At 43.4% G+C, this 25,532-nt stretch overlaps 1 protein-coding gene across 1 annotated transcript in view; it reads left to right on the top strand.

Annotated features, from left to right (window-relative positions):
* atp2a3 (ATPase sarcoplasmic/endoplasmic reticulum Ca2+ transporting 3) overlaps window positions 1-23,338 on the top strand; it is a 255,948-nt gene extending 232,610 nt beyond the window's left edge. The window contains exon 21 of the mRNA XM_041197530.1: window positions 17,106-23,338. Coding sequence (XP_041053464.1) covers window positions 17,106-17,152 — 47 coding nt within the window. The 3' untranslated portion in view covers window positions 17,153-23,338. The remainder of the gene's footprint in view (window positions 1-17,105) is intronic.
* Window positions 23,339-25,532: the final 2,194 nt, after the last annotated feature.

Raw genomic sequence — 25,532 nt, 5'->3', positions numbered from 1 at the left:
AACAGACAGTGAGTGCAACACAATGCAACGTATACAGGCAGTGAGTGCTGTACAATGTAATGTATACAGGCAGTGCTGTGTAATGTATACAGACAGTGCAGCGCAATGTATACAGACAGTGCAGCGCAGCGCAATATATGCAAGCAGTTAGTGCAGTGCAACGTATACAGGCAGCTAGTGCAGTGCAACGTATACAGGCAGCTCAGTGCAAGTATACAGGCAGTGCAGCGCAATGTTCACAGGCAGAGTTAGTGCAGCTCAATCTATACGGACAGTTAGCGCAGCACAGTGCAATATATACAAGCAGTTAGTCCAGTGCAATGTATACAGAGATTGAGTGTGTGCAATGTATACAGACAATAAATTCAGTGCAGTGCAATGTATATTGGCAGTGCACTGCAATGTATATAGACAGTGAGTGCAACACAGTGCAATGTATACAGACAGTGAGTGCAATGTGTACAGACAGTGAATGCAGTACACTGCAATGTATACAGACAGTGAGTGCAACAGAACGCAATGTATGCAGACAGGGCAGTGAAGTGCAATGTATACAGACAATGAATGCTGCGCAATGCAATGACAGTGAGTGCAGTACAGGTAGTTAATGCAGCACAATGTATACAGGCAGTTAGTGCACTGCAGTAAATATACATAGTGCAGGGCAGTGCAATGTATACAGACAGTGCAGCGCAATGAATATAAGCGGTTAGTGCAGAGCAATGTATACAGGCAATTAGAGCAGTGCAAACTACACAGACTGTAAATGCAGTGTAATACATACAGGCTGTTAGTGCAGCACAGTGTTTGCAGGCATTTAGTGCAGCATAATGTATACAGGCAGTTAGTGCTGAGCAATGTCTACGGGCAGTTAATGCAGCACAATGTATACAGGCAATCAGTGCAGTGCAATGTATACATGCAATCAGTGCAGTGCAATGTATACAGTCAGTGCAGTGCAATGTATACAGACAAAGAGTGTGCTGTCTGTATACATTGCACAACTCTCATTGTATGTATACATTGAACTGCACTGCACTCACTGTCTGTATACATTGCACTACACTGTCTGTATATGTTGTACTTCCCTCACTGTCCATATACATTGCACTGCACTCACTGTATACACCACACTGCACTGTATTCTGTATACATTGCACTGCACACACTATCTGTATACATTGCACTACACTGTCTGTATATGTTGCACTGCACTCACTGTCTTTTTACACTGCACTACATTCTGTATACATTGCACTGCACTGTACTCACTGTATACATTGCACAACACTGTCTGTATATGTTGCACTGCAATCACTGTATACACCACACTGCACTACATTCTATATACATTGCACTGCACTGCACTCATTGTGTACATTGCACTGCACTGACTGCCTGAATACATTGCACTGCACTCACTGTCTGCGTACATTGCACTCCACTGCGTTCACTGCTGGGTATGCATTGCATAGCACTGTCTGTAAACATTGCACGGCACAGGACTCTGCCTGTATACATTGCACTGCACTGCACTCACTGCATGTATACATTGCAGTGCAGTCACTGCCTGTTTGCATTACACAGCACTCTCCGTATACATTGCACTGCACTGCACTCACTCTATACATTGTATGGCACGGCACTCACTATCTATATACATTCAACTGTACTGCACTCTGTTTACATTGCGTTGTAGAGAACTCACTGTCTGTATGCGCTGCACAGCACTCACTTTCTGTATACAATGCACTGCACTACACTCATTGTTGATATGCATTGCACAGCACTGTCTGTGTACATTGCACTACACTCTGTCTATACACATTGCACTGCACTACACTCTGAGTGTAGTGCAATGTACACAGACAGTGAGTGCAGTGCAATGTATACGGACAATGTGTGCATGCAGTGCAATGTATACAGACACTGCTGTGCAATGCATACAAACAGTGAGTGCAGTGCAATGTAATGTATACAGTGAGTGCGGTGCAGTGTATACATACAGTGAGTGCAGTGCAGTGCAATGTATACAGACAGTGAGTGCAGTGGAGTTGAATGTTAACAGACCATTGGAGTGCAATGTATATAGACAGTGAGTGCAGTGCTGTGCAATGCATTGCATTGTACTCTCTGTCTGTATACATTGCACAGCACTGCACACACTGTCTGTATACATTGCATAGCATTGTACTCACTGTATAAATGCATTGTATTCAGAGTGTGCAGTGCAATGAAAACAGACCAGTGCAATGTATACGGACTGAATGCAGTGCAATGCAATATGTACAGACATTGAGTGCAGTGCATTGCAACATTTACAGATAGAGAGTGCAGTACAATGTATACAGACAGTGCTGTGCAATGCATACAGACAGTGAGTGCAGTGCAAAGTATACAGGCAGTGAGTGCAGTGCAGTGCAATGTATACAGTTAATGCAGAGCGATATATTCAGACGGTGAGTCTAATGCTGTGCAATGTATACAGACCAGTGCAATATCTACACACACTGAGTGCAGTGCAATGTATATAGACAATGAGTGCAATGGAGTGCAATGTATACAGACAATGAATGCAGTGCTGAGCAATATATATATAGCCAGAGTGCAGTGCATTGTATACAATTAATGCAGTGCAATATATACAGACAGTCAGTGCAATGCAATGTATACAGACCAGTGGAGTGTAATGTGCATAGACAGAGAGTGCAGTGCAATGCAATATATATAGACAGTGCAGTGTAATGGATACAGACAGTTGGTTCCATGCAATATATACAGCCAGTGAATACAGTGCAATGCAAACAGACCAGTGGAGTGCAATGTATACAGACAGTGAGTGCAATGAAGTACAACATATACAGACAATGAGTGCAATGCAATGTATATAGACAATGAGTTCAATGCAGTGCAACGTATACTGGCAGTGCACTGCAATGTATGTTGTGAGTGCAGTGCAATGCAATGTATACAGACAGTGAGTACAGTGCAACGTATGCAAACAGTAAGTGCAGTGCAATGTATACAGTTAATGCAGAGCAATATATTCAGACAGTGAGTCTAATGCTGTGCAATGTATACAGACCAGTGCAATACATACAGACAGTGAGTGCAGTGCAATGTATACAGGCCATTGCAGTGCAATGTATAAAGACAGTGAGTGCAATGAAATACAATATATACAGACAGTGAGTGCAATGCAATGTAAATAAGCAATGAGTTCAGTGCAGTGCAATGTATACTGTCAGTGCACTGCAATGTATATTGTGAGTCCAGTGCAAAGCAATGTATACAGACAGTCAGTGCAGTGCAATGTATACAGGCAATGAGTGCAGTGCAATGTGTATGGACAGTGAGTGCAGTGCAGTGCAATGTATACAGACCAGTGCAATGTATACGGACAGTGAGTGCAGTGAAGTGCAATGTATACAGGCAATGAGTTCAGTGCAATGCAATGTATACAGACAGTGCTGTGAAATGCACACACTGATTACAGTGCAACATAGGCAAACAGTGAGTGCAGTGCAATGTATACAGTTAATGCAGAGCAATATATTCAGACAGTGAGTCTAATGCTGTGCAATGTATACAGACCAGTGCAATATATACAGACAATGAGTGCAGTGCAGTGCAATGTATATAGATAATGAGGGCAGTGGAGTGCAATATATACAGACTGAGTGCAGTGCAGTGCAATGTATACAGACAATGAGTACAGTGCAGTGCAATGTATACAGGCCATTGCAGTGCAATGTATAAAGACAGCAAGTGCAATGAAGTACAATATGTACAGCAGTGAGTGCAATGCAATGTATATAAGCAATGAATTCAGTGCAGTGCAATGTATACTGGGAGTGCACTGCAATGTATATTGTGAGTGCAGTACAATGCAATGTACACAGACAGTGAGTGCAGTGCAATGAAGTACAACATATACAGACAATGAGTGCAATGCAATGTATATAGACAATGAGTTCAATGCAGTGCAACGTATACTGGCAGTGCACTGCAATGTATGTTGTGAGTGCAGTGCAATGCAATGTATACTGACAGTGAGTGCAGTGCAATGTATACAGACAGTGAGTACAGTGCAATGTATGCAAACAGTAAGTGCAGTGCAATGTATACAGTTAATGCAGAGCAATATATTCAGACAGTGAGTCTAATGCTGTGATAGAGATTGCAGTGCAATGTATACAGACAGTGCGGTGCAATGCATACAGACAGTGAGTACAATGCAATGTATACAGACAGTGAGTGCAGAGCAATATATTCAGTCAGTGAGTCTAATGCTGTGCAATGTATACAGACCAGTGCAATATATGCAGACAATGAATGCAGTGCAGTGAAACGTATATAGATAATGAGTGCAGTGCAGTGCAATGTATATAGACATTGAGTGCAGTGCAATGTATACAGACCAGTGGAGTGTAATGTATATAGACAGAAAATGCAGTGCAGTGCAATGTATACAGGCCATTGCAGTGAAATGTATAAAGACAGTGAGTGCAATGAAGTGCAATATATATAGACAGTGCAGTGCAGTGTAATGGATACAGACAGTGGGTTCAGTGCAATGTATACAGACAGTGAGTACAGTGCACTGCAATGTATACAGACAGTGAGTGCAATGAAGTACAATATATACAGACAGTGAGTGCAATGCAATGTATATAGACAATGAGTTCACTGCAGTGCAATGTATACTGGCAGTGCACTGCAATGTATACAGAGAATGCAGTACAATGCAATGTATACAGACAGTGAGTGCAGTGCAGTGCAATGTATAGGCAATGAGTTTAATGCAGTGCAATGTGTACAGACTGAGTGCAGTACAATGCAATGTATACAAACAGTGAGTGCAGTGCAGTGCAATGTATACAGGCAATGGGTTCAGTGTAGTGCAATGTGCACAGACAGTGAGTGCAGTACAATGCAATCTATACAGAGTGAGTGTAGTGCAGTGCAATGTATACAGGTAATGAGTTCAGTGCAGTGCAATGTATACAGACCATGAGTGCAGTGCAATGTATACAGACAGTGAGTGCAGTGCAGTGCAATGTATACAGGCAATGAGTTCAGTGCAGTGCAATGTATAAAGACAGTGAGTGCAACACAATGCAATGTATACAGACAGTGAGTGCTGCATAATGCAATGTATACAGACTGAATGCAGTGCAATGTATACAGGCAGCACTGTGTAATGTATACAGACAGTGCAATGTATAAAGACAGTTAGTGCAGTACAATGTAGATAGACAGTGCAGCACAATGTATACAAGCAATTAATGCAGCACAATGTATACAGACAGTGCAGCACAGTGCAATGTATACAGACAGTTAATGCAGCACAATGCAATGTACACCGACAGTGAGTGCAATGCAATATATACAGGCAGTGCTGTGTATTGTATACAGACAGTGCAGTGCAATCTATACAGACAGTTAGTGCAGAGCAATGCAATGTATACAGGCAGTGCAGTGAAATGTATATAGGCGGTTAGTGCAGCGCAATGTATACAGACAATTAGTGCAGAGCAGTACAATGTATACAGGCAATTAGTGCAGCACAATGCAATGTATACAGGCAGTTAGTGCAGCGCAATGTATACAGGCAATCAGTTCTTTGAAATGCAATGTATACAGACAGTGAGTGCAGTGCAATGCAATGTGTACTGGCAGTTAGTGCAGCACAATGTATACAGACAGTCCATGCAGAGCAGTGCAATGTATGCAGGCAGCGCAGTGCAATGTATACATGCAGTTAGTGCAGCACAGTGCAATGTATATAGACAGTTAGTGCAGCGCAATGTAGACAGGCAATTAGTTCTTTGTAATGCAATGTATACAGACAGTGAGTGCAGTGCAATGCAATGTATATAGACAGTGAGTGCAGTACAATGCAATGTATACAGACAGTGAGTGCAGTGCAATGTATACTGGCAGTGTACTGCAATGTATATAGACAGTGAGTGCAACACAATGCAATGTATACAGATAGCCAGTGCATGCAATGTATACAGACAGTGCAGCGCAATGTATACAAGCAGTTAGTGCAGAGCAATGTATCCAGACAGTTAGTGCAGTGCATTGCAATGTACATAAACAGTGCCATGCAGTGCAATGTGTACAGGCAGTTAATGCAATGCAGTGCAATGTATACAGGCAATTAGTGCAGTGCAGTGCAATGTATACAGAGTTAGTGCCGCACAATCTGTAGACAGTTAGTGCAGCACAATCTATATAGGCAGTTAGTGCAGTGCAATGTATACAGGCAGTTAGTGCAGCGCAATGTATACAGACAGTTAGTGCAGCACAGTAATTATATATATTGCAGAGCAGTGCAATGTATACAGGCAATAGTGCAGTACAATGCAATGAATACAGGTAGTTAGTGCAGCACAATGTATACAAGTAGTTAGTGCAGTGCAATGTATACAAGCAGTTAGTGTAGTACAATGTATGCAGGCAATTAGTTCATTGCAATGCCATGTATACAGACAGTGAGTGCAGTGCAATGCAATGTATTCAGACAATGAATTCAGACAATGAATTCAGTACAGTGCAATGTATACTGGCAGTGCACTTCAATGTATACAGACAGTCAGTGCAGCGCAGCGCAATGTATACAGATAGTGGACACAGTGCGACAATGAGTGAAGTGCAGTGCAATATATACAGGCACTGTGATGCAATATATACAGATGGTGCAGCGCAATGCATACAGACAGTGCAATGCAGTGCAATGTATACAGGTAGTGCAATACAGTGCAATGTATACAGGCAATTAGTGCAGTGCAATGCAATGTATACAAGCAGCTAGTGCAGAGCAATGTACACAGTCAGTTAGTGCAGCACAATGCCTACAGACAGTGCAACACAGTGCAATGTATACAGGCAGTTAGTGCAATGCAGTGCAATGTATGCAGGCAGTGCAACACAGTGCAATGTATACAGACAATTAGTGCAGTGCAGTGCAATGTATACAGACAGTTAGTGCGGCATAATGTATACAGGCAATTAGTGCAGTACCACGTTTACAGGCAGCTCGTGCAGTGTAATGTATACAGGCAGCTCGTGCAGTGTAATGTATACAGGCAGCTAGTGCAGCACAGTGCAATGTATTCAGGCAGTTAGTGCAGCACAGTGCAATGTATGCAGATAGTTAGTGTAGTGCAACATATACAGGCATCTAGTGCCGTGCAACGTATACAATGTAACTGCAGTTAGTGCAGCGCAACATATACAGGCAGTTAGTGCAGTGCAACTTATACAGATAGTTAATGCAGTGCAACGTATACAGACAGTGCAGTGTAACATATACAGGCATTTAGTGCAATGCAACATATATGGGCAGTTAGTGTCGTGCAATATATAAAGAAAGCTAGTGCAGTGCAGTGTATACAGGTAATTAGTACAATGCAATGTATACAGGCAGTTTTTGCGGTGCAACGTATACAGACAGTTAATGGAGTGCCACGTATACAGACAGTTAATGCCGTGCAACATATACAGACAGTGCAGTGCAACATATACAGGCTTTTAGTGCAGTGCAACATATGCGGGCAGTTAGTGTCGTGCAATATATACAGACAGCTAATGTAGTGCAGTGTATACAGGTAGTTAGTGCAGCACAATGTATACAGACAGTTAGTGCAGTGCAACATATACAGGCATTTAGTGCAGTGCAACGTATACAATGTAACTGCAGTTAGTGCAGCGCAAATGTATACAGGCAGTTAGTGCAGCATAATGTATACAGGCAGTTAGTGCAGCACAGTGTATACAGGCAGTTAGTGCAGCACAATGTATACAGGCAGTTAGTGCAGCGCAGTGTATGCAGGCATTTAATGCAGTGCAATGTATACAGGCAGTTAGTGCAGTTCAGTACAATGTATGCAGACAGTTTGGTAGGCTCCCTGTTATGTATCAATAATCAGCAGATCTGCATAACGCTGAATATCGCTGAGGCTCTGAAAATTATATTGTGGGTGAATGTTTGGCAAGGACTGGAGAATGATCAATGCAATACCCATTTTCAGAAAAGTAGCCCATATAGCTACTAACTAGTTAATTTAGCATCAACGTTATGAAGAAATTTAGGATCTTGAAATAAGAAATTACTAAATATTTACATGAAGAGAAAATAATTTAAGTCAGCCAACCTAAATTTCAGAAAGGAAATTTGTGATTAAAAGTCCTGATGGAGACTTTTGTGGGAGTGACAGATTTGGGAGATGGGGGTAAATGCAGTGGATGTGATGTATATGGACTTTCAGAAAGCCGTTAGCAAGGGGTACCACAAAGGAGAACATTGGAGAATGATGTGTATGGAATTAGGGGCAGGAGAGCCCATTGGATTCCAAACCAGTTTGAAGGGAGGAAAAGCAGGAGTTAAAGGCAGTTTCTCAGGGTGGTTGGAAGTAGGTAATGGTGACCCACTGGGTTCAGTTCTGGGACACTTCTGTTCAATGTGTATATCAATGACTTAGATACAGGGCTAGGGGGTGTTGTGTCCAAATGAGAAGAGAATAGAAGGTGCTTAAATCATTCTGAAGACTAAAGGAAGCTGCAAGGCAATAAGATAGTAGAATGGGCAAAAAGTGGCTGGTAAAATGCAATGTCAGTCAATGTGTAGTGGTATATTTAGGTGAACAAAGTAATCAGACTTTGGATGGGAGAAGGTTTGGTGATGTGGAAGAGTGACAGATTTGGGGATTCAAGGTTACAAGGCACTAGAAGCAACAAGTCGAATAGAAAGGGCAATTTTTAAAAAGCTGATGGATTACCAGGTTTTAAGACAGGAAGCAGGAATAAAATAGTTGTGATGTAATGTTGAACGTATATAAAACCTTTGTAAGATCATGGTAGGTGTCCTGTGCATAATATTGGGCTCCACAATACAATTGAGCAGATTTACCAGAAAATGTAAATACAAAGAAAGACTTGAAAAATTGGGGCTATTTTCATTAGAACAGTGGCACTTATCTGGTGACCTGATAGAGGTATCTAACATTATGAAGGGTTGGGTCACAGAATGAAACAGACAATTTCCAGTGACTGCATAGTTTAGAATAGGTACATAGATATAAGTTTAAAGGTATGAAATTTAGGACGAAGAGCAGGAAAAAGGCTGAGTTACGTATGGAGCTATAAATTAGACACTCCACATTATTTCATTTTAATCCTTGTGTAACAAGCTAGAAGTGACAATTATATTTGAAGTCATTTGGTCATTAGAACTGGTCACAGTAATTAAAATTATATAAGTTGCCTTTATACAAGAACAATTCCTACTTTTTTGTATTAATATTCAATCTTGGGATGTGGACATCACTGGCAAGCCAGCAATTATTGCCCATCCCTAATTGCCCTTGAGGTGGTGAGCTGCCTTCTTGAACTGCTGCAGTCCATGTGGTGTAGGTACCCCCACAGTGTTATTAGAAAGGCAGTTCCAGGATTTTGACCCAGCGACAGTGAACGAACGGCGATATATTTCCAAGTCAGGATGGTGTGTGACTTGGAGGGGAACTTTCAAGTGGTCACAGGTTTGGGAGGTGCAGGCGAAGGAGCATTGCCAAGTTGCTCTTCTGCATCTTGTAGATGGTACACACTGCTGCCACTGTGTGTTGGTGGTGGAGGGAGTGAATGTTTAAGGTGTTGGATCAAATAGGTTGCTTTGCCCAGGATAGTATCGAGCTTCTTGTGTGTTATTGGGGTCATCCAGGATCAGTAAAATTAACTCTTGCTATGGCTTTTAAAATATATATTTACTTATTCTCATTCAAGTGGAGAATGCTGTCTTGGTTAAGAACAGAAGTAAAGACGGACAAAGTACAGTTTTTGAATGCCAAAGACCAAGGAGCGTTCATAATCGCCCCATAGGTACCTACACTCATTACTATGTCAGTCTTCAAGTTATGAAGAGAAAGTAGGATCTAAACTTAGTGAGGAGCCACATAAAAAGCCAATTGTCATTCACTAACAATGACAAAAACAATCCAGGTACTTCTGTTTCTGTAAATTGCTGCTAATGAGAAGGAAAAAGCTCATCAGGTGAAGGAACCCTTAGTGTCAAGGCTTAGTGTCACATTTAAATAAACTCATCTTTATCGGAATCAAAATTTTGACTTCCAGATATTGTTCAGAATTCTAAATAATGGAAAAGTCCTCTCAAAATGCAAGAAACTGGCCTTTTCTCTCCCATACCTTACAATCTGAGATTTATTTCAAATGACTATTTTGTAAAGTTATAACCCCCTTTAAAATACAGTTCTGCTGAGGGCCCTGCTGGCAGTGTGTTCCCTTTCTCTTGGTTCAACTATTACTCGCAAATTGACTGAAAATGATCTTTTTGCACAGTTTACGTGGGCGACAATTGTTGCTTTCTAAGCTGCTCGGCAGTAAATGGGGTTGCCATTGGTTACTGTGCACTTCCTCAAGTAATAGAATTTCTGGTGAATAGCGAACCTTGTCAGTTTGTAACCACACTGCCAGGATAGCATCATGGAGCTTAAAACTTTCTCCCTTGTGAAATTGATGAGGCTGCAAATGAAAACTGCAAAAAGGAGAAATAAACTCAGAAATATAGAAGACCCTTTTATAACCCAGCATATTCCGACACTACTGGTTCCATCCTATTGGAATCCAATTTTCCTACTTTTCCTTCATGCCCTTCAATACTTTCCCATCTCAGATGTTTAATTTCCTCTTTTGAACAAGTGAAAGGCATATTTGGGACTGATATCGTTGGAGTTATTCACAAATCAGTGACCAACACAGCGATTGGATAAAATAGTGGAGGGGAAATCTCTGCACTTATTGGTGAGAACCAATTAAATGCTACATGGGTTGCGGGGTTGTGTGGTGGTGGTGGGTGGGGTGGGTGGGGGCAGGGAACGGTGATGGGGGGTGTGGGGTGATGTTGGGGGGTGCAGGGTGGTATTGGGGTGGTGTGTCGGGGTGCAGGTTAGTGTTGGCGGGTGTGGGGTGGTGGTGGGAGGGGGAAAGAGCTGTTGGATTTTCCGAATGAATGAGTTAATCTGGGCTGAATGGGCTTCCTCGTCCATCAAAGGATTGTGATTTTGTGTCTATACTTTAGTTCCTGATTCAAATGGAAACAATTTTCACACAACTTTTAAAAGTTGAATACAGCAGCTCTGTGTTTTTGGAGAATGCAAAAACGGTTCCTTAAATTCAACATTTGCTCTCAAAATAGCCTTCCTCTGAAATCTTGTTAGCAGCGTTCTTTATTTCTGCTAAGCAGATGTGTTTGCTGCCTCACAGTACTTCCTCGATATGTGCTTTTTATCTGCAGCAACATAACTTCCTGTTGATTTCCTCCCAGGCACTTATCTCTGTATGGTACTTCATTAACTGTCCTTCTTCAAACAGCACTTAGTATTTGATAGGCCTCAGGCTTCGCATTTCAGGTCATCTGCCATTTCCTGACTTCTTCTCTATCTCCTGCCCAACCCCCTGATCACCCCGGTCTCTCCTATAAGAATTTCCAATTTTTTCCTGTAAAACCCATTCATTAACTTTACACCAATGCTGATCTCATTTGCAACCAAAGGCCTGTGGGTTTCCCTCAGCTTTGTCTGAACATTAGTTTTGATCAAGTAAATAACTGAAAATTCTTGTCACATGACTAAGAATTGGAGCAAAACAAAGTGACAGATTTCTATCTTCTGTGTTCACAAAGACAAACACTTTGCAACACCATTTCTGGCTGAGCCACAATACTGCACACAGGTGTATTGTGCTCACTGTGATCATAGAATCTGGGAACACTGTATGGGGCCATTCAGCCCATCGTGTCTGTGCTGACTCTTTGAAAGGACTATCCAGTCCTACTGCCTCACTCTTTCCTTATAGCTCTGCAATGTTTTTCCCTTCAAGTATTTATCCAATTCCCTTTTGAAAGATATTCCTGAACCTGCTTCCACCATCCTGTCAGGCAACACATTCTAGATCAGAACAACATAAATGAATATTGAAAATTGAATTCACTTGTGAGTGTTAATACATGTTTAAAATGCTGTGTAACCTAACCCTCACTTTGCTGTTAACTGCTTTATCCTTGCAATCGTTTCTCTCTTGACATCTGTTGGACAGTGACATCAGGTAAGTGTGATCTGGCTGTGTACGTTTAAACTGCAATGACCTATAGAACCATCAACCCACATGTGGAGGGAATATTTTTTGAATGTTTTTATATGATAGTAACTCTCTGTGGCTGGGAGGAATGTTTCATTTTATGTTGTTGATGTGAACATATGAACAATTACACTATCTCTTGTCCATCCCGCCTGTCCCACACAACTGTGACGCCTTCATAATTCACACAGTCTCTACCTCATCCAAAAGTCATCTGTTCTCTCCCGGAAGAGGCAAAAACAGGAGAGGATTCAGGCTGGTTTGCGGAATCTGAGAGATTCCTCTGTGACCAACCTGAGCAATTAAAACTAGTCTGTCCCTGATCATTCTATGCGGTCTCTCCCCTTGATATGAGGTGATCTCCGCCCCAGTAAGAAACTGACCTGGTTCTCGCTGGAGGGAACTCAGGGAGTCAGTGTTTTTTGCACGAATTGACAGAATATTCCACAGGTCCACTGTTCTGTGAAATAAGAATCATCTACTGATAGTTAACTCAGTTAGGCAGTGGCACAGTGAAAATGTCACTGGGCAGGTAATCCAGAGACCCAGGATAATGCTCCAGGGACCCAGGTTCAAATCGCACCACAGCAGTGAGTGGGATTTAAATTCAATACAAGTCTGAAATTAAGATGACCATGTTGATTGTTGTAAAAACCCATCTGATTCACTAATGTCCTTTAGGGAAGAAAATCTGCTGTTCTTACCTGGTCTGGCCTATATGTGACTCCAGATCTACAATAGTATTGTTGACTCTTAAATGCCCTCTGAACAAGGATGGGCAATAAATGCTAGCCTAGCCAACGATGCCCGCATCCTGTGAACGAATTTAAAAAAGTTGTGGTCTTACACAACTTGTAAGGGGTTCTATTTAGTTGTAACAAACTGTCCACACAACACAATCTAATTCCTCTCCATCCTATAAACCTTGATCAGAATATCTTTAAACCTATACTTCTCTGAAGTGTAGAGTCTAGACCTTTGAGCTTAACCTGTGACTAAGACATTTTAAATCATGTTTTTAAGTTGATCTCCATCCATCTGCCCTCTCTTTAAATGAGAGATTAGGCTTTAAATGTCAAAGAAGTGATAAAGATTGATCTGATACAGCATTTTAAAGATAAATAAAAATACATTTCTGTTAAAATGCAGAAGATATTTCTTTTTTCCTCTTAATCTTGAAAAGTTTCCTTCATTATCTTTTTGTGCTATTAATTTAGAATTAAGTGAACTTCCTGTTGTAAGGTTCTTTGGTGCCTCACGAAAAGGTCTGGAGGCTTGCATAGTTCAACATAAACCATTTATTGTTAACGCACAACTATATATAACTCTAGCAGCACCGACGCACCCTATCTCTAAGCTGTCCTTGCCCCCAGTTGCATTTTATTCATTTCATCCAACGCCTCAACAAGAAACTTTGTCTCTTTATTTCAGGTGCAAAGGAACGCAAGCTCCAACAACTCAGCGACACCAACGCCCACCGAGGACCCTCCACCCCCGCCCATCCCTCTGCCCCATCCCGTCTTCCAATCCCAGCTCCGGCCGTGTATTCACCATACCCCCTGACCTTCCCCTTTCCGACGCTGAACGTTCAGTGCTCAGCAAAGGACTCAGTTTCATACCCTTACGCCCTCATCTCAATGAATTTCGGGCTCGGCATGACGCTGAACTCTTCTTCCGCCGCCTTCGTCTCCGTGCTCACTTCTTTGGGCAGGAGTCCTCTCCCCGTTCAACGGATCCTTTAACCCGCCTCCAATATTCTCCCTCCACCTGGACCCCTCCCTCTGGATTCTTACCTGCTCTTGATCTTTTCATTGAGAACTGTCGGTGTGACTTCAGTCGTCTCAATTTCTCTGCTCCTCTCACCCACTCTAACCTGTCTCTTTCTGAACTTGCTGCACTCCGTTCTCTCAGGTCCAACCCTGACATTGTCTTCAAACCTGCTGACAAGGGTGGTGCTGTTGTTGTCTGGCGCACTGACCTCTACCTCACAGAGGCTGAGCGTCAACTCGCAGACACTTCCTCCTACCTCCCCCTGGACCATGACCCTACCATTGAACATCAAGCCATTGTTTCCAGGACTGTCACTGACCTCATCTCCTCTGGAGATCTTTCCTCCACAGCTTCTAACCTCATAGTCTCCCAACCTCAGATGGCCCACTTCTACCTCCGGCCCAAAATCCACAAACAGGACTGTTCCGGCAGACTGATCATGTCAGCCTGTTCCTGCCTCACGGAACTCACTTCTTGCTATCTTGACGCCATTCTATCTCCCCTTGTCCAGTCTCTTCCCACCTACATCCGCGATTCCTCTCATGCCCTACATCATATCAACAATTTCCAGTTCCCTGGACCCAACCACCTCCTCTTCACCATGGACGTCCAATCCCTCTACACCTCCACCCCCCACCAGGATGGTCTGAGGGCTCTCTGCTTCTTCCTCAAACAGAGGCCCGAACATTCCCCATCCACCATTACTCTCCTCCGTCTGGCTGAACTTGTTCTCTCACTGAACAATTTCTCCTTAAACTCCTCTCACGTTCTCCAAATAAAATGTGTGGCTATGGGTACCCGCATGGGCCCCAGTTATGCCTGTCTCTTTATGGGGTATGTGGAACATTCCTTGTGCCAGTCCTACTCATGCTCCTTCCCACAATTCTTTCTCCGGTACATCAAAGACTGCTTCATGCTCTCGTCTGGAGCTGGAAAAATTTATTAATTTTGCTTCCAATTTCCACCCCTCCATCATTTTCACATGGTCCACCTCTGATACTTCCCTTCCTTTCCTTGACCTCTCAGTCTCAATTTCTGGTGATAGACTGTCCATCAATATTCATTGCAAGCCCACCAACTCCCACAGCTAGCTCGACTACAGCTCCTCACACCCCGCTTCCTGTAAGGATTCCTCCCATTCTCTCAGTTCTTTCGCCTCTATTGTATCTGTTCTGATGATGCCACTTTCAAAAACAGTTCCTCTGACATGTATTCCTTCTTCCTTATCTGAGGTTTTCCCACTCACGGTGGTTGACAGGGCCCTCAACCGTGTCCGGCCCATCTCCCAGGCATCCGCCCTTACACCTTCCTCTCCCTTCCAGAACAGAATGATAGGGTCCCCCTTGTCCTCACCTATCACCCCACCAGCCTCCACATTCAAAGGATCATCCTCCGCCATTTCCACCAACTCCAGCATGATGCCACCACCAAACACATCTTTCCTTCACACCCCCGGCAGCATTCCGCAGGGATCATTCCCTCTGGGACACCCTGGTCCACTCCTCCATCACCCTGTACACCTCAACCCCCTCCCACTGCACCTTCCCATGCAACCGCAGAAGGTGCAACACCTGCCCCTTCACTTCCCCTCTCCTCACTGTCCAAGGGCCCAAACACTCATTTCAAGTGAAGCAGCATTTCACTTGCACTTCCCTCAATTTAATCTACTGCATTCGCTGCTCCCAATGTGGTCTCCTCTACATTGGAGAGATCAAACGCAGACTGGGTGACTGCTTTGCGGAACACCTTCGGTCTGTCTGCAAGCATGACCCAGATCTCCCTGCCGCTTGCCATTTCAACACTCCACCCTGCTCTCATGCCCACATGTCCGTCCTTAGCCTGCTGCATTGTTCCAGTGAAGCTCAACGCAAACTGGAGGAACAGCACCTCATCTTCCGACTAGATACTTTACAGCCTTCCAGACTGAATATTGAGTTCAGCAACATGAGATCATGAACTCTCTCCTCCATCCCCACCCCCTTTCCGATCCCCCCTTTTCCAATAATTTATAATTTTATACATATATATATATTTTTATATATATTTTTCTTTTCCCACCTATTTCCATTATTTTTAAATGTATTTCCATCCATTGTTTTAACTCTACCTTTTAGCCTATTTCGATCTCTTCCCCCCACCTCACCCCCACTAGGCTATCTGTGCCTTGCTCGTCCTGCTTTCTACGCTTAATGTCATCATTAGCACATTCTACTAATGTAACTTGATTTAAATTACTAGGCAATGCTCACTTAGAAGATTATATGCTGCAGGTTTGATCTCTATCGCTCTGGAACCTGGAATTAAATTGAGCCTGGTATAATGAGATAAAGCCTGTATAACGGCTGAAAAGGCATTAGTGAGACAGGAGGTGGTGGCATAGCGGTAATATAACTAGACTAGCAATCTAGAGGCCCAGGCTAATGCTCTGGGGACATGGGTTCAAATCCCACCACGTCAGCAGGTGGAATTTAAATTCAGTTAATAAATCAGGAATTGAAAGCTTGTCTCAGTAATGGTGACCATGAAACTATCATCAATTGTCATAAAAACCTACCTGGGTTACTGATGCCCGTTAGGGAATGAAATCTACCATCCTTACCCAGTATGGGCTACCTGTGACGCAATGTAGCTGTGGGTCTAGCGTCAGCATTGTAAGCCAAGTTCAAGGGCAAGTAGGGGTGGGCAGCAAATGTTGGCCTTGCCAGCGATGCCCACATCCCATGAAAAAAAAATTAAAATCCACAAACGTAGCTCCAAATATCAGGTGGAGGAGCCACAAATGGCCAGTATTGGAAATGAGAAATTATTACATTGGGATGCTGTTCTGAGCTTGAAGTTGGGAGCTACAGGCCTAAGACTGACCTGGAAGTGCTGACCCAAGTGTTACTGTGAGTGTAATAATAACATGTCTGTAAACCAACTTGTCAGCCTAAGACTTCAATAGGCTTTTTAAAACTGTCTTGTGTAAATGCTGAAGAAGTCAGACTGAGTGGTACAATATTGGCCTCACAACTTACTTCCAAATAAAACTACTTAAAATGAAGAAAGTTTAAATAAAGTGTGAGTAAAGCCAAGAGGTTGTTTACATTAGATTCACTGAAGGACAGATTTGCTGAATGAGATTAATGATGGTGTGCAGGTCCCTCTAACACTGGATCTTCTCTTTCCATCTTCAGATGAAGAAGAGAACAAGTACCTGAAGCGAAGACAGCTGAAGTTCTAGGAGCTGGCCTGGGAATCTCACTCCTGGAGTGTCGCATGTATGACTGTCACATGATCCGACACTTAGGGAGTGAACAGCTTGCATTTTCCAGTTTTGTAGCTTTCCCTGAATATAATTGTGCAATAACTGGACATCTGGCTTATGACAGAAATGTGAGTGTCTGTGACAGTAAAACAGTCAACTGGAATGAACTCTAAAAACAGCATGTTGGTAACCTTGAGCATTCCGCAGAATGATGTAGTAGTTCATATAGTATTTCCTAATAGCCCTGTGCCTTTCATCCTTCTTGTGCTTGTTGTGGAACGTAGAACATCTGAGCCCATGAATCTCCCCCCTTCTGTAAGGACAATAACCATATTGAAAAGACACAAATGATCACTCACCAATAGTTACCTTTTGGTCTTTCTCTTGTGAAAACCAGGCTGATATCCTCCTCTGCAATGGTAGGGAAATCACTTTTTACTTCAGTTCCTATTGCAGTTTGCAGTTGGATCCAGACAGAAGAAAATTATAAGAGTTTTGTGGCATCAATCTGTCCAAAGCTCTTGAATAGTGGAGTTGTCATTTATGGGTTAACTAGGCCATAAATACCAAAAGCCAGACAAGTCAGATTCTGCTATCACTGAAAACCCATTGAATAGGATTTACGAAGGACTTTCATAATCCCAATCTAGTCCCTAGGCTTGCCTACTGTCCTGTGTGTATACACATGTGAGTCTGAAGTACAAAGATAGTAGCAGCAAGTTCAAAAAATGTCAATAACAACGTGGTGTGATTCTCTAAGGAGGTTGCTGAAAATTCAAACTCACTGGTTAGTTGGGCTTGTGTCATCATTTACAGCATAAAAAAGGAGTTTCCCTCTGACAATTAGGTTGCTGCACACCCATTTATTATCCATTTAGGAATGGGTCTCAACACCAGGAAGAGCTATCAAGCTATCCAGAAGCATGTTGCTAAGAAATTGGAGTTATTGACAGGAGCTCAGAGTATTTTGGATGGATGATTTCCCATTTCCCATTAGCAGTACAGCACTGGATCCACTCAAAACCCACTTTTTACATTCAACAAATGAAAAGGTGCTAAAACGGAGATAATTTCTACAGCCCATTCTGCGGAATTCTCAATCACTAATCTGGACATGAGATTTTTGTGTCAAATTTTAAAGCAAAGCTCTCCCATAGTTAATTATCTAAATACAGTCCAGTATATATTTTCCTGTCATTTCTGACACACACACACACACATGCACACAACACATACACACATTTTGTTTCCTATTTTGCCAGGTAAAAAATTCCAGTGGTTTGTTTACTCATAAAATTGCTGTTTTGAGAGGATCCTCCCTCCCCCAGGATGTGTAGAGAAACACTTACAGGACCTCTTACATCATTAGACCAGCACTATTGCCAACTCTTACACTGCAGAATTTTCGACTGTATTAATTAACAGGAGAAGAGAATTGTTTGTTTTCACTGTAATTGAGATGTCCTGTATTTAAAGGGTTTTTATAATTTTTTCTAAATGTTACAGACTACAATATTTTGAATAGGTTGACCAAATATGGATCTCGGAGACTATTGTTTTTTCTGTTCCTCCGCCATGTAGTCCACAGCTCTCTGAATGTGGAACGGGTGTTTGGTTGGGTGTGGGAGAATGGAGCTTGCTTTGCAGTAATCTTTGCTGGGGAACAAAGTACATTTTCAGGTTTCTTATTCTCACAATGTGTGTCCAGGAACTTCAAATGGCATTGTAGGAACCGGTCGTTAATCTAATACTTAACGACACAGTTTGGTCATTCCTGCTGCCCTCATATCGGTGCACAATTCAATCTTTTTTTTAACTGAACCACATGGAGTTGCTTCACTGAAGCAGGATCAGAGGCTAAAAATCCTGAGAGAGAATTTCCTCTCTTTGCTACTTACAGCAACGTTGTAGCGCACCCATAAACAGATTTAGGATCTCCTCATGCACCAAGACAATACCCTGACAGCCTCTAAGCAACAAAGGAAATGCTTTTATACTATAGCCTAGTGTTATACCTGCCTCCTAAAGACACGACTGCAAATTATAGTGACTTTAACTGCTTTTCACTCAAATCTGCAGGATGAGAACAGGAGAGAAATCCTTGTGCACGTTCACAATATCAGCAAATGTTTCACTCATTTTTTTTTTCCTGTCAGAATTGTTGGGCTGCATTTTCATGGAGACAGGCTGGGATATGGGAGAGCTGGCGAAATGGAGTAGAAAGACATTGAGAGGGGAGCTCAGCATCTTCCTGCCACCATGGCATATTGCCAGTGGCAGGAACCTTGGTGGTGCGACCGCCCATCGGGCAGCCAATTGGGCCACTTAAGTGGCCAATAATGGGCTCCTTCTTGCTCCTGCTGGCATTTTGCCCCTGCTGGGAGGGCCTGCTGCCACTTGGGGAAATGGTCGATTAAACACTGGTGCTCTCCCAGCGAGTTCCAGAGGGGCCCTCCATGCTGGTTGCTCCAGGGCCCATGAACGGGCTTCCTGGCAGCAATGACTGCCCCTAGAGTGACATGCCACTGGTGCTCCACCCTTTGACTGGGCCAGCAACTATGGGGTTGGGCTACCATCCTTAATTGGAAGGCAGACCCAGCAATGGCCTCTTAATTGGCTGCTGCCAGCAATATGCTTCCCCAGTTCCTGCTGCTGCTGCCAAAGTGAAGATGCCTCTCGTTTTGGCCCCAGGATATGCAGTAAGCATTATTTTGCCTGTTGTGGCTGATTGTGTAAAGTATGTGTGAAGAATTTCCTTGCCCTTTGACCTTAGTTCTCTGGGCCAGTAGATCTTTGTAGAATACGCAGCCAATGCTCACAGCTTTGGTGAAAATATTTCTGACTGGGATATACTTGTAAATTGTGTAGACTCAACTGAACAGCAACTGAGAGGCACTACAAAGCTAATTACAACTGGACACTATTATTCCACCTCCCTGCCTCTGTCTCGTACCATTTTCTAGAATTTTTATTTTTAGTATTTCATTCCTGACAAATGTGTATTGTATTTGTTTTGAAGTTGAGTTCATTTTTTTTTACATCCTTTCTCTTTCTCATGCCCTTACACATGCGTTAGGCATGTGAATCTTGCCGGATATAGTTGTCTGTGAACTAACAATGACCTCCAGGCTGTGTGTGGGGCCGATTGTTCACTTTCACCTTAGCCCTAAGTGAGTCATAGCCTCTTCCACAAGTGACAGAATGTCTGCAACTTCTCACCTAATCCAATAGGTGCAGGCCATAGACACCAAAGAACATCAAATGAGCTGTAAATTCTAGGGGATTGGTGCTGCTGAAACAACATAAATGCTCGTTATATTTTGTTTGCTATTCATACTTCATTTGTTAAAAATCACATTCTGGCACAATGCATCCTAAACACTATGTCAACTTTGTTTTCATAGCCCTCAATGGCTTCATCACCTTTCCATCTTGGTAACATTCTTCAGCCCTACAACCTTTCACGGTCCTTGTGTTCCTCCAATTTTGGCCTCTTGCGCATCCCCACTTCTTTTGCCTCACCACTGGTGGTCACGACTTCAGCTGCCTAGACTCTAGGTTCAGGAATTCCCTCCTGAAAACTCCCCTCCTCTCTGCCTCTCTCTCCACCTCCCAAACTGTGTCTCCCTCTTTGAGATACTACTTCAAACCTACACTTTGACCAAGCTTTTGGTCACCTACCCTAATCTCTCCTCCTGCATTTGGTTCAACTTTTGTTTAATAACACGCTTTCCTGTGTTAAAGACACTTCATAAATGCAAGTTGTTTTTAAGACTGCAATTGTGAATATTAGGATGAAGGAGTTCTTATGTTCAGCTCTTGTTCCATCTTAACAAATGGGAGGATCTACTAGCTTGACGTGTATCACTGTCCTGGGCATGCTCAGTGGCACCCCTGTGTTATGGGACCTAGTTTGCCAATCACCTGCAGAGAAGCCTAACTGCTCAGGGGCCATTTTAATTGTTGGACCAAACCAACAAAGATCATGTGGCTGAGTACGGAGTACACAGCACCTACAATTAAAGCTTTGGTGGAGATGTTCCGACAAGGCTTATATCTGTACACTGTGTGTATCGTATAGAACTGTCAATAGATCTTAAAGGGTCACGTTCAATGAAGGTGGTTTACTGGATAGACGGAGGCAGTATCTGCAATCCCAGCTACAGTACAAAAAGAAACTCATCCAAGCCTATCCACTCTGCTTTAATATTGGCATTGCACTGTTAACGCTCATTTTTAGCTGTCTTTTGAATTTTCTTTAAATTCTGACAATGCACATTCTGCTCTCAGTGTTTACCCTTGGTGGGCTGGTTAGAATAAATTATCTTCAGTGTGATGAAGGCTGAGTGTCATCCCACTGCACTGAATCCCATGGCCTGCAGCGGTTCCGGAAGGCAGCTCACCACCATCTTCTCTAGGGCAATAAGGTATGGGCAATAAATTCTGGCCTAGCCAGTGAAGCCCACATCCTCTAAATGAATTTAAAAAAACCTCCTCTGTGTTCCTTCTGAAGTCTCTGTTTCTGCATATGCATAAGGCACCATCTTGGGAAATCGGCTGGCTACATGTGAGGGAGCAGACCAGGATGTTTAATAATGAACAGGTAGTGCAGTGGTTACAGACCAGGCTAATAAACCAAAGAACATGAGTTCAAATCTCACTATAGTCGGGGCCTAATACTGACCATTGCCTCTTTTCTATGGACCTGTTCTGGGCAGCTTTTTGTTTGTTAATGACCATGGTAAAAATATGCTAGTAAAGGTTTAGATCTTTTCCCCAGTACTAATATAAAGCCATTTAAAATAAACTGATGCTCACTGTTGACAGTCTTGTTCGCTTAAAAGCTACTTCTGTCAAGACAAATAGACATTAATGTGCATTTGGAAAACTCCTTTTGACCCCTGAGGCAGCCTAGAGTCACCTTGATTTGACAGGATTTTCCCTTGGTGAGGGTAGATGGTTCATATTCTCCTCGTGGGTGAACAAGATGTGGGAATTCCAAACCAGAGCTGAATTGTGCCTGTATTTTGGGGGGAAAAAAATGTGGCTGAGAATCTTTGTCTCTGCTTCACTGGAAATGCATGGCCTTGGATCCCAGCACAGCTTCCCATTACCCATCAAACGCACGTTGTTGGATTTTGCCACGTAGGTGGGCAGAGGCAGAGGCGGCAGCAATTCCTCGCTAGCGGCCGGCATGCTGGTCTGCCGCAATGTTTCCAACCTCTGGAGGGTCACAGCTATCCACCTGCCAGTGGTGGGTAGCCATTAAAGTGCCAAGTAAAGAAACTCTCCACATGCTGTCTGTATTTTTCAGACAGCGGATGTCCCCACCCCCCGATGTGGCTGCACCCTGTAGCTGGCTCCGTGTGGCAGGGCAGGGGAGCCAGAAGAGCTTTCTGCAAAGCAGCCCAGCTGGGTTGCAAGGGCTGTAGCTAGGACTGCAGGCCAACCTGCGGAGGGGGATATTCCTCCTCAGCCTGGCAGTTGTGACCACAGTTTACTTTAATGAATGTTCAATTCTTCAGAGGATGTTCAGATGCCCTTGAGGTCCCCTACTTATCTCAGCAGCACCCACCTGTTCCTGTGGGACTGCCAAGGCTCCAGAGCTGCTGGCCCTCTGAGTCGGCCTGCAACATTCAGAGCCTGCCTATTGTCCGAGCTTGGGGGCAGCCAGTCAGGAGGCTGCATCCCAGAAGATCACTGAGCTGGTCTCGCTGCCGGCAAGTGAGAGGTCAGGACCCCCATTTGGTTGGGGTCCTGAAGCCAGGGGAAAATCCAGCCTATGGTGTTAAAGGTCAGCCCTTTGGATCAAGGATAAATGGAGATGCTAATTCTTGACAGGGGCAAGACAAAATCAAAAATGGGTTAAATAACACCTTGATTTTAAAGTGAGGAATGACGATTGATGACCAATTTAACATGGATGCTTAAGGCTGCTCCAATTAATCAAGGGAACAATTTAACTTTAACGTAAGTGTCTCTTATTATTTCTGCTGCAGGGTATTCTGTGCTTAAACTACTGTAAATAGCTTGAGGAGTGTGGGGACAATAATGAATTTGTTATATTTATTGTACTGTTCCACTTTTGCTAGCTGAATTTTGAAGTGAAGTTTTCTAAACATAACTATGGCAATAAAGTAACAATCCTGGACTTCTCCATCATTCTGTTTTGTTTTTGGCTTCCTTTGTCATTCCTAACTAAGAGTGTTGCAAGACCAGGAAAGACCCAAAGCAGAAACAAAGAGCAAGGTAAAGATGAAACGAAGACTTACTGACTCATTGTAAATCTTGTAACTAGACATATAGAGAAATGTAGAGTATTACTTTAAGAGAAAAAAACTTGCTCAGAATTTCTTGTAAGAACAATGGCCAGCGAGTTCCAATGACTTCACATCTGTCAGTTTCACCAAAATTTCCTGGAAATTTCATTAGCACACAGGAAAATGCAGAAAAACCGCCAAAAACTAGTGGGACTCAATGCAAACATCAGAGGCCGAGGGAGAACCGGGAAGCAGAGCTATGTTAATGAGGAGCAGAGAGTTTCCAAGGAGATTTTGTAGAATCAGTATAAAAGATCAAGGAGACATAGGCATCATTCTCGCCAAAATTTCTCCATCTTTTGCCCTGAAAATAATGTTTCAGCAAGTTCCAGACTTTTTAGAAATTTCCAGTCAGTCTCTCCAACATCCACTCGAACCAAACTGAAAGCAGACCTAACTAGTGCAGCTTCATGGACTGATCTCTCAGGCCTCCCTCGCTCTCAAATTATTCCACTCTAGGCTGTATGATTGTTGTCTGCCTATTGATCCTGGCTCCTTCCCTATACAAGAGTCTCTGCCCACAGCATACACTGATGGCACAAAGACTCAGATGTGCTTGTCAATAAAAGTCATATTCTCCAATTCTCCAGCCCTGAATTCCAGGTTGACATGCAGTGAGATACACACACCCAATGGGTGTTTGGGTGTTGGTGGCTGCTCCCTCCCACCTCATATTACAACCCCTGCCACCCCCCTCCCCACACCACCCCCCCCCCCCCCCCCCCCCCCCCCCCCCCCCCCCCCCCCCCACCCCCCAAACCAACACCCAGCTCCCTGATCAATATAGGACCAATATTTGCTGGAATAAAGTTGGCTGCTAAGAGTGTTCAGATTTTGTCAGCCTGCCAGACAGTTGACCAGCCTGTCAATCCTTCAGATTATTCTGCCAGGTCCAAGAAGATATGAAAACAATACCAATAACACCAACCATCTTCAACCAGAAGTGTCAGGTGGATGATTCACCATGGGCCCTTCCTAAGGTCCCCACCATCTGAGATGCCAGTCTTCAGCCAATTCGATTCAGTCCACCTACAATTGAGAAATGACCGAAGGCACAGGATACTGCAAATGCCATGGGCCCTGACAACATCCCAACAATCGTACTGAAGATTTGTGCTCCAGAATTAGCCAGGCCCCAAACCAAGCTGTTCAACTACAACGTTGGCATCTACGCGGCAATGTGGAACATTGACCAGGGATGTCCTGTCCACAAATCCAACCTGGCCACTTACCGCCCCATCAGCCTCATCTTAATCACCAGCTGAGTGAAAGAAGGTGGCACCAACAGTGCTATCTAATTTCACTGACTCAGCAATAACCTGCTCACTGATGCTGTTTGTGTTCCACCAGGGCCACTCAGCTTGCCACCATTCACAACAGGCAGTCTGCTTGATTGGCACCCCATCCACCAACTTAAACATTCACACCCTCTGCCACCAATACACAGTGGCAGCAGTGTGCACCATCTATAAGATGCAATGCAGCAACTAGCCAAGGCTCCTTCGACAGCACCTCCCATTCATGCTATCTCTACCATTAGAATGACAAGGGCAGCAGATACATGGGAACACCACCACCTGCATATTCCCCTCCCTGCCACTCAGCATCCTGAATTGGAAATATGTCGCCGTTCCTTCACTGTCGCTGGGCTTGAATCCTGGAACTCCCTCCCTAACAGCACTGTGGGTGTACCTACAACACATGGACTGCGGTGGTTCAAAAAGGCAGCTCACCACCTGCTTCTCAAGGGCAATTAGGGATGGGCAATAAATATTGGTCTAATTAGTGATGCCCACATCCCATGAAACAATTAGAAAAAAATACCAGTGATACTATCTTAGTTGAAGTGACAATATAAATACTTTATGATATCCAGGGAGAATTTTTTAATCTTTCTAGACTATTTAGACTTAAAGTTCCCACTGGGAATTTTTAAAAATACATTCATGGGACGTGGGCATCACTGGCAAGCATTGTCCATCCCTTATTGTCCTTGAATGAGTGGCTTGCTAGGCCATTTCAGAGGACTGTTAAGA

The sequence above is a fragment of the Carcharodon carcharias genome, chromosome 10, assembly GCF_017639515.1.
Source record: "Carcharodon carcharias isolate sCarCar2 chromosome 10, sCarCar2.pri, whole genome shotgun sequence".
Classification (NCBI taxonomy): domain Eukaryota; kingdom Metazoa; phylum Chordata; class Chondrichthyes; order Lamniformes; family Lamnidae; genus Carcharodon; species Carcharodon carcharias.
Note: the sequence above shows the minus strand (reverse complement) of the source record. Positions and strands in the feature narration are given on the sequence as shown.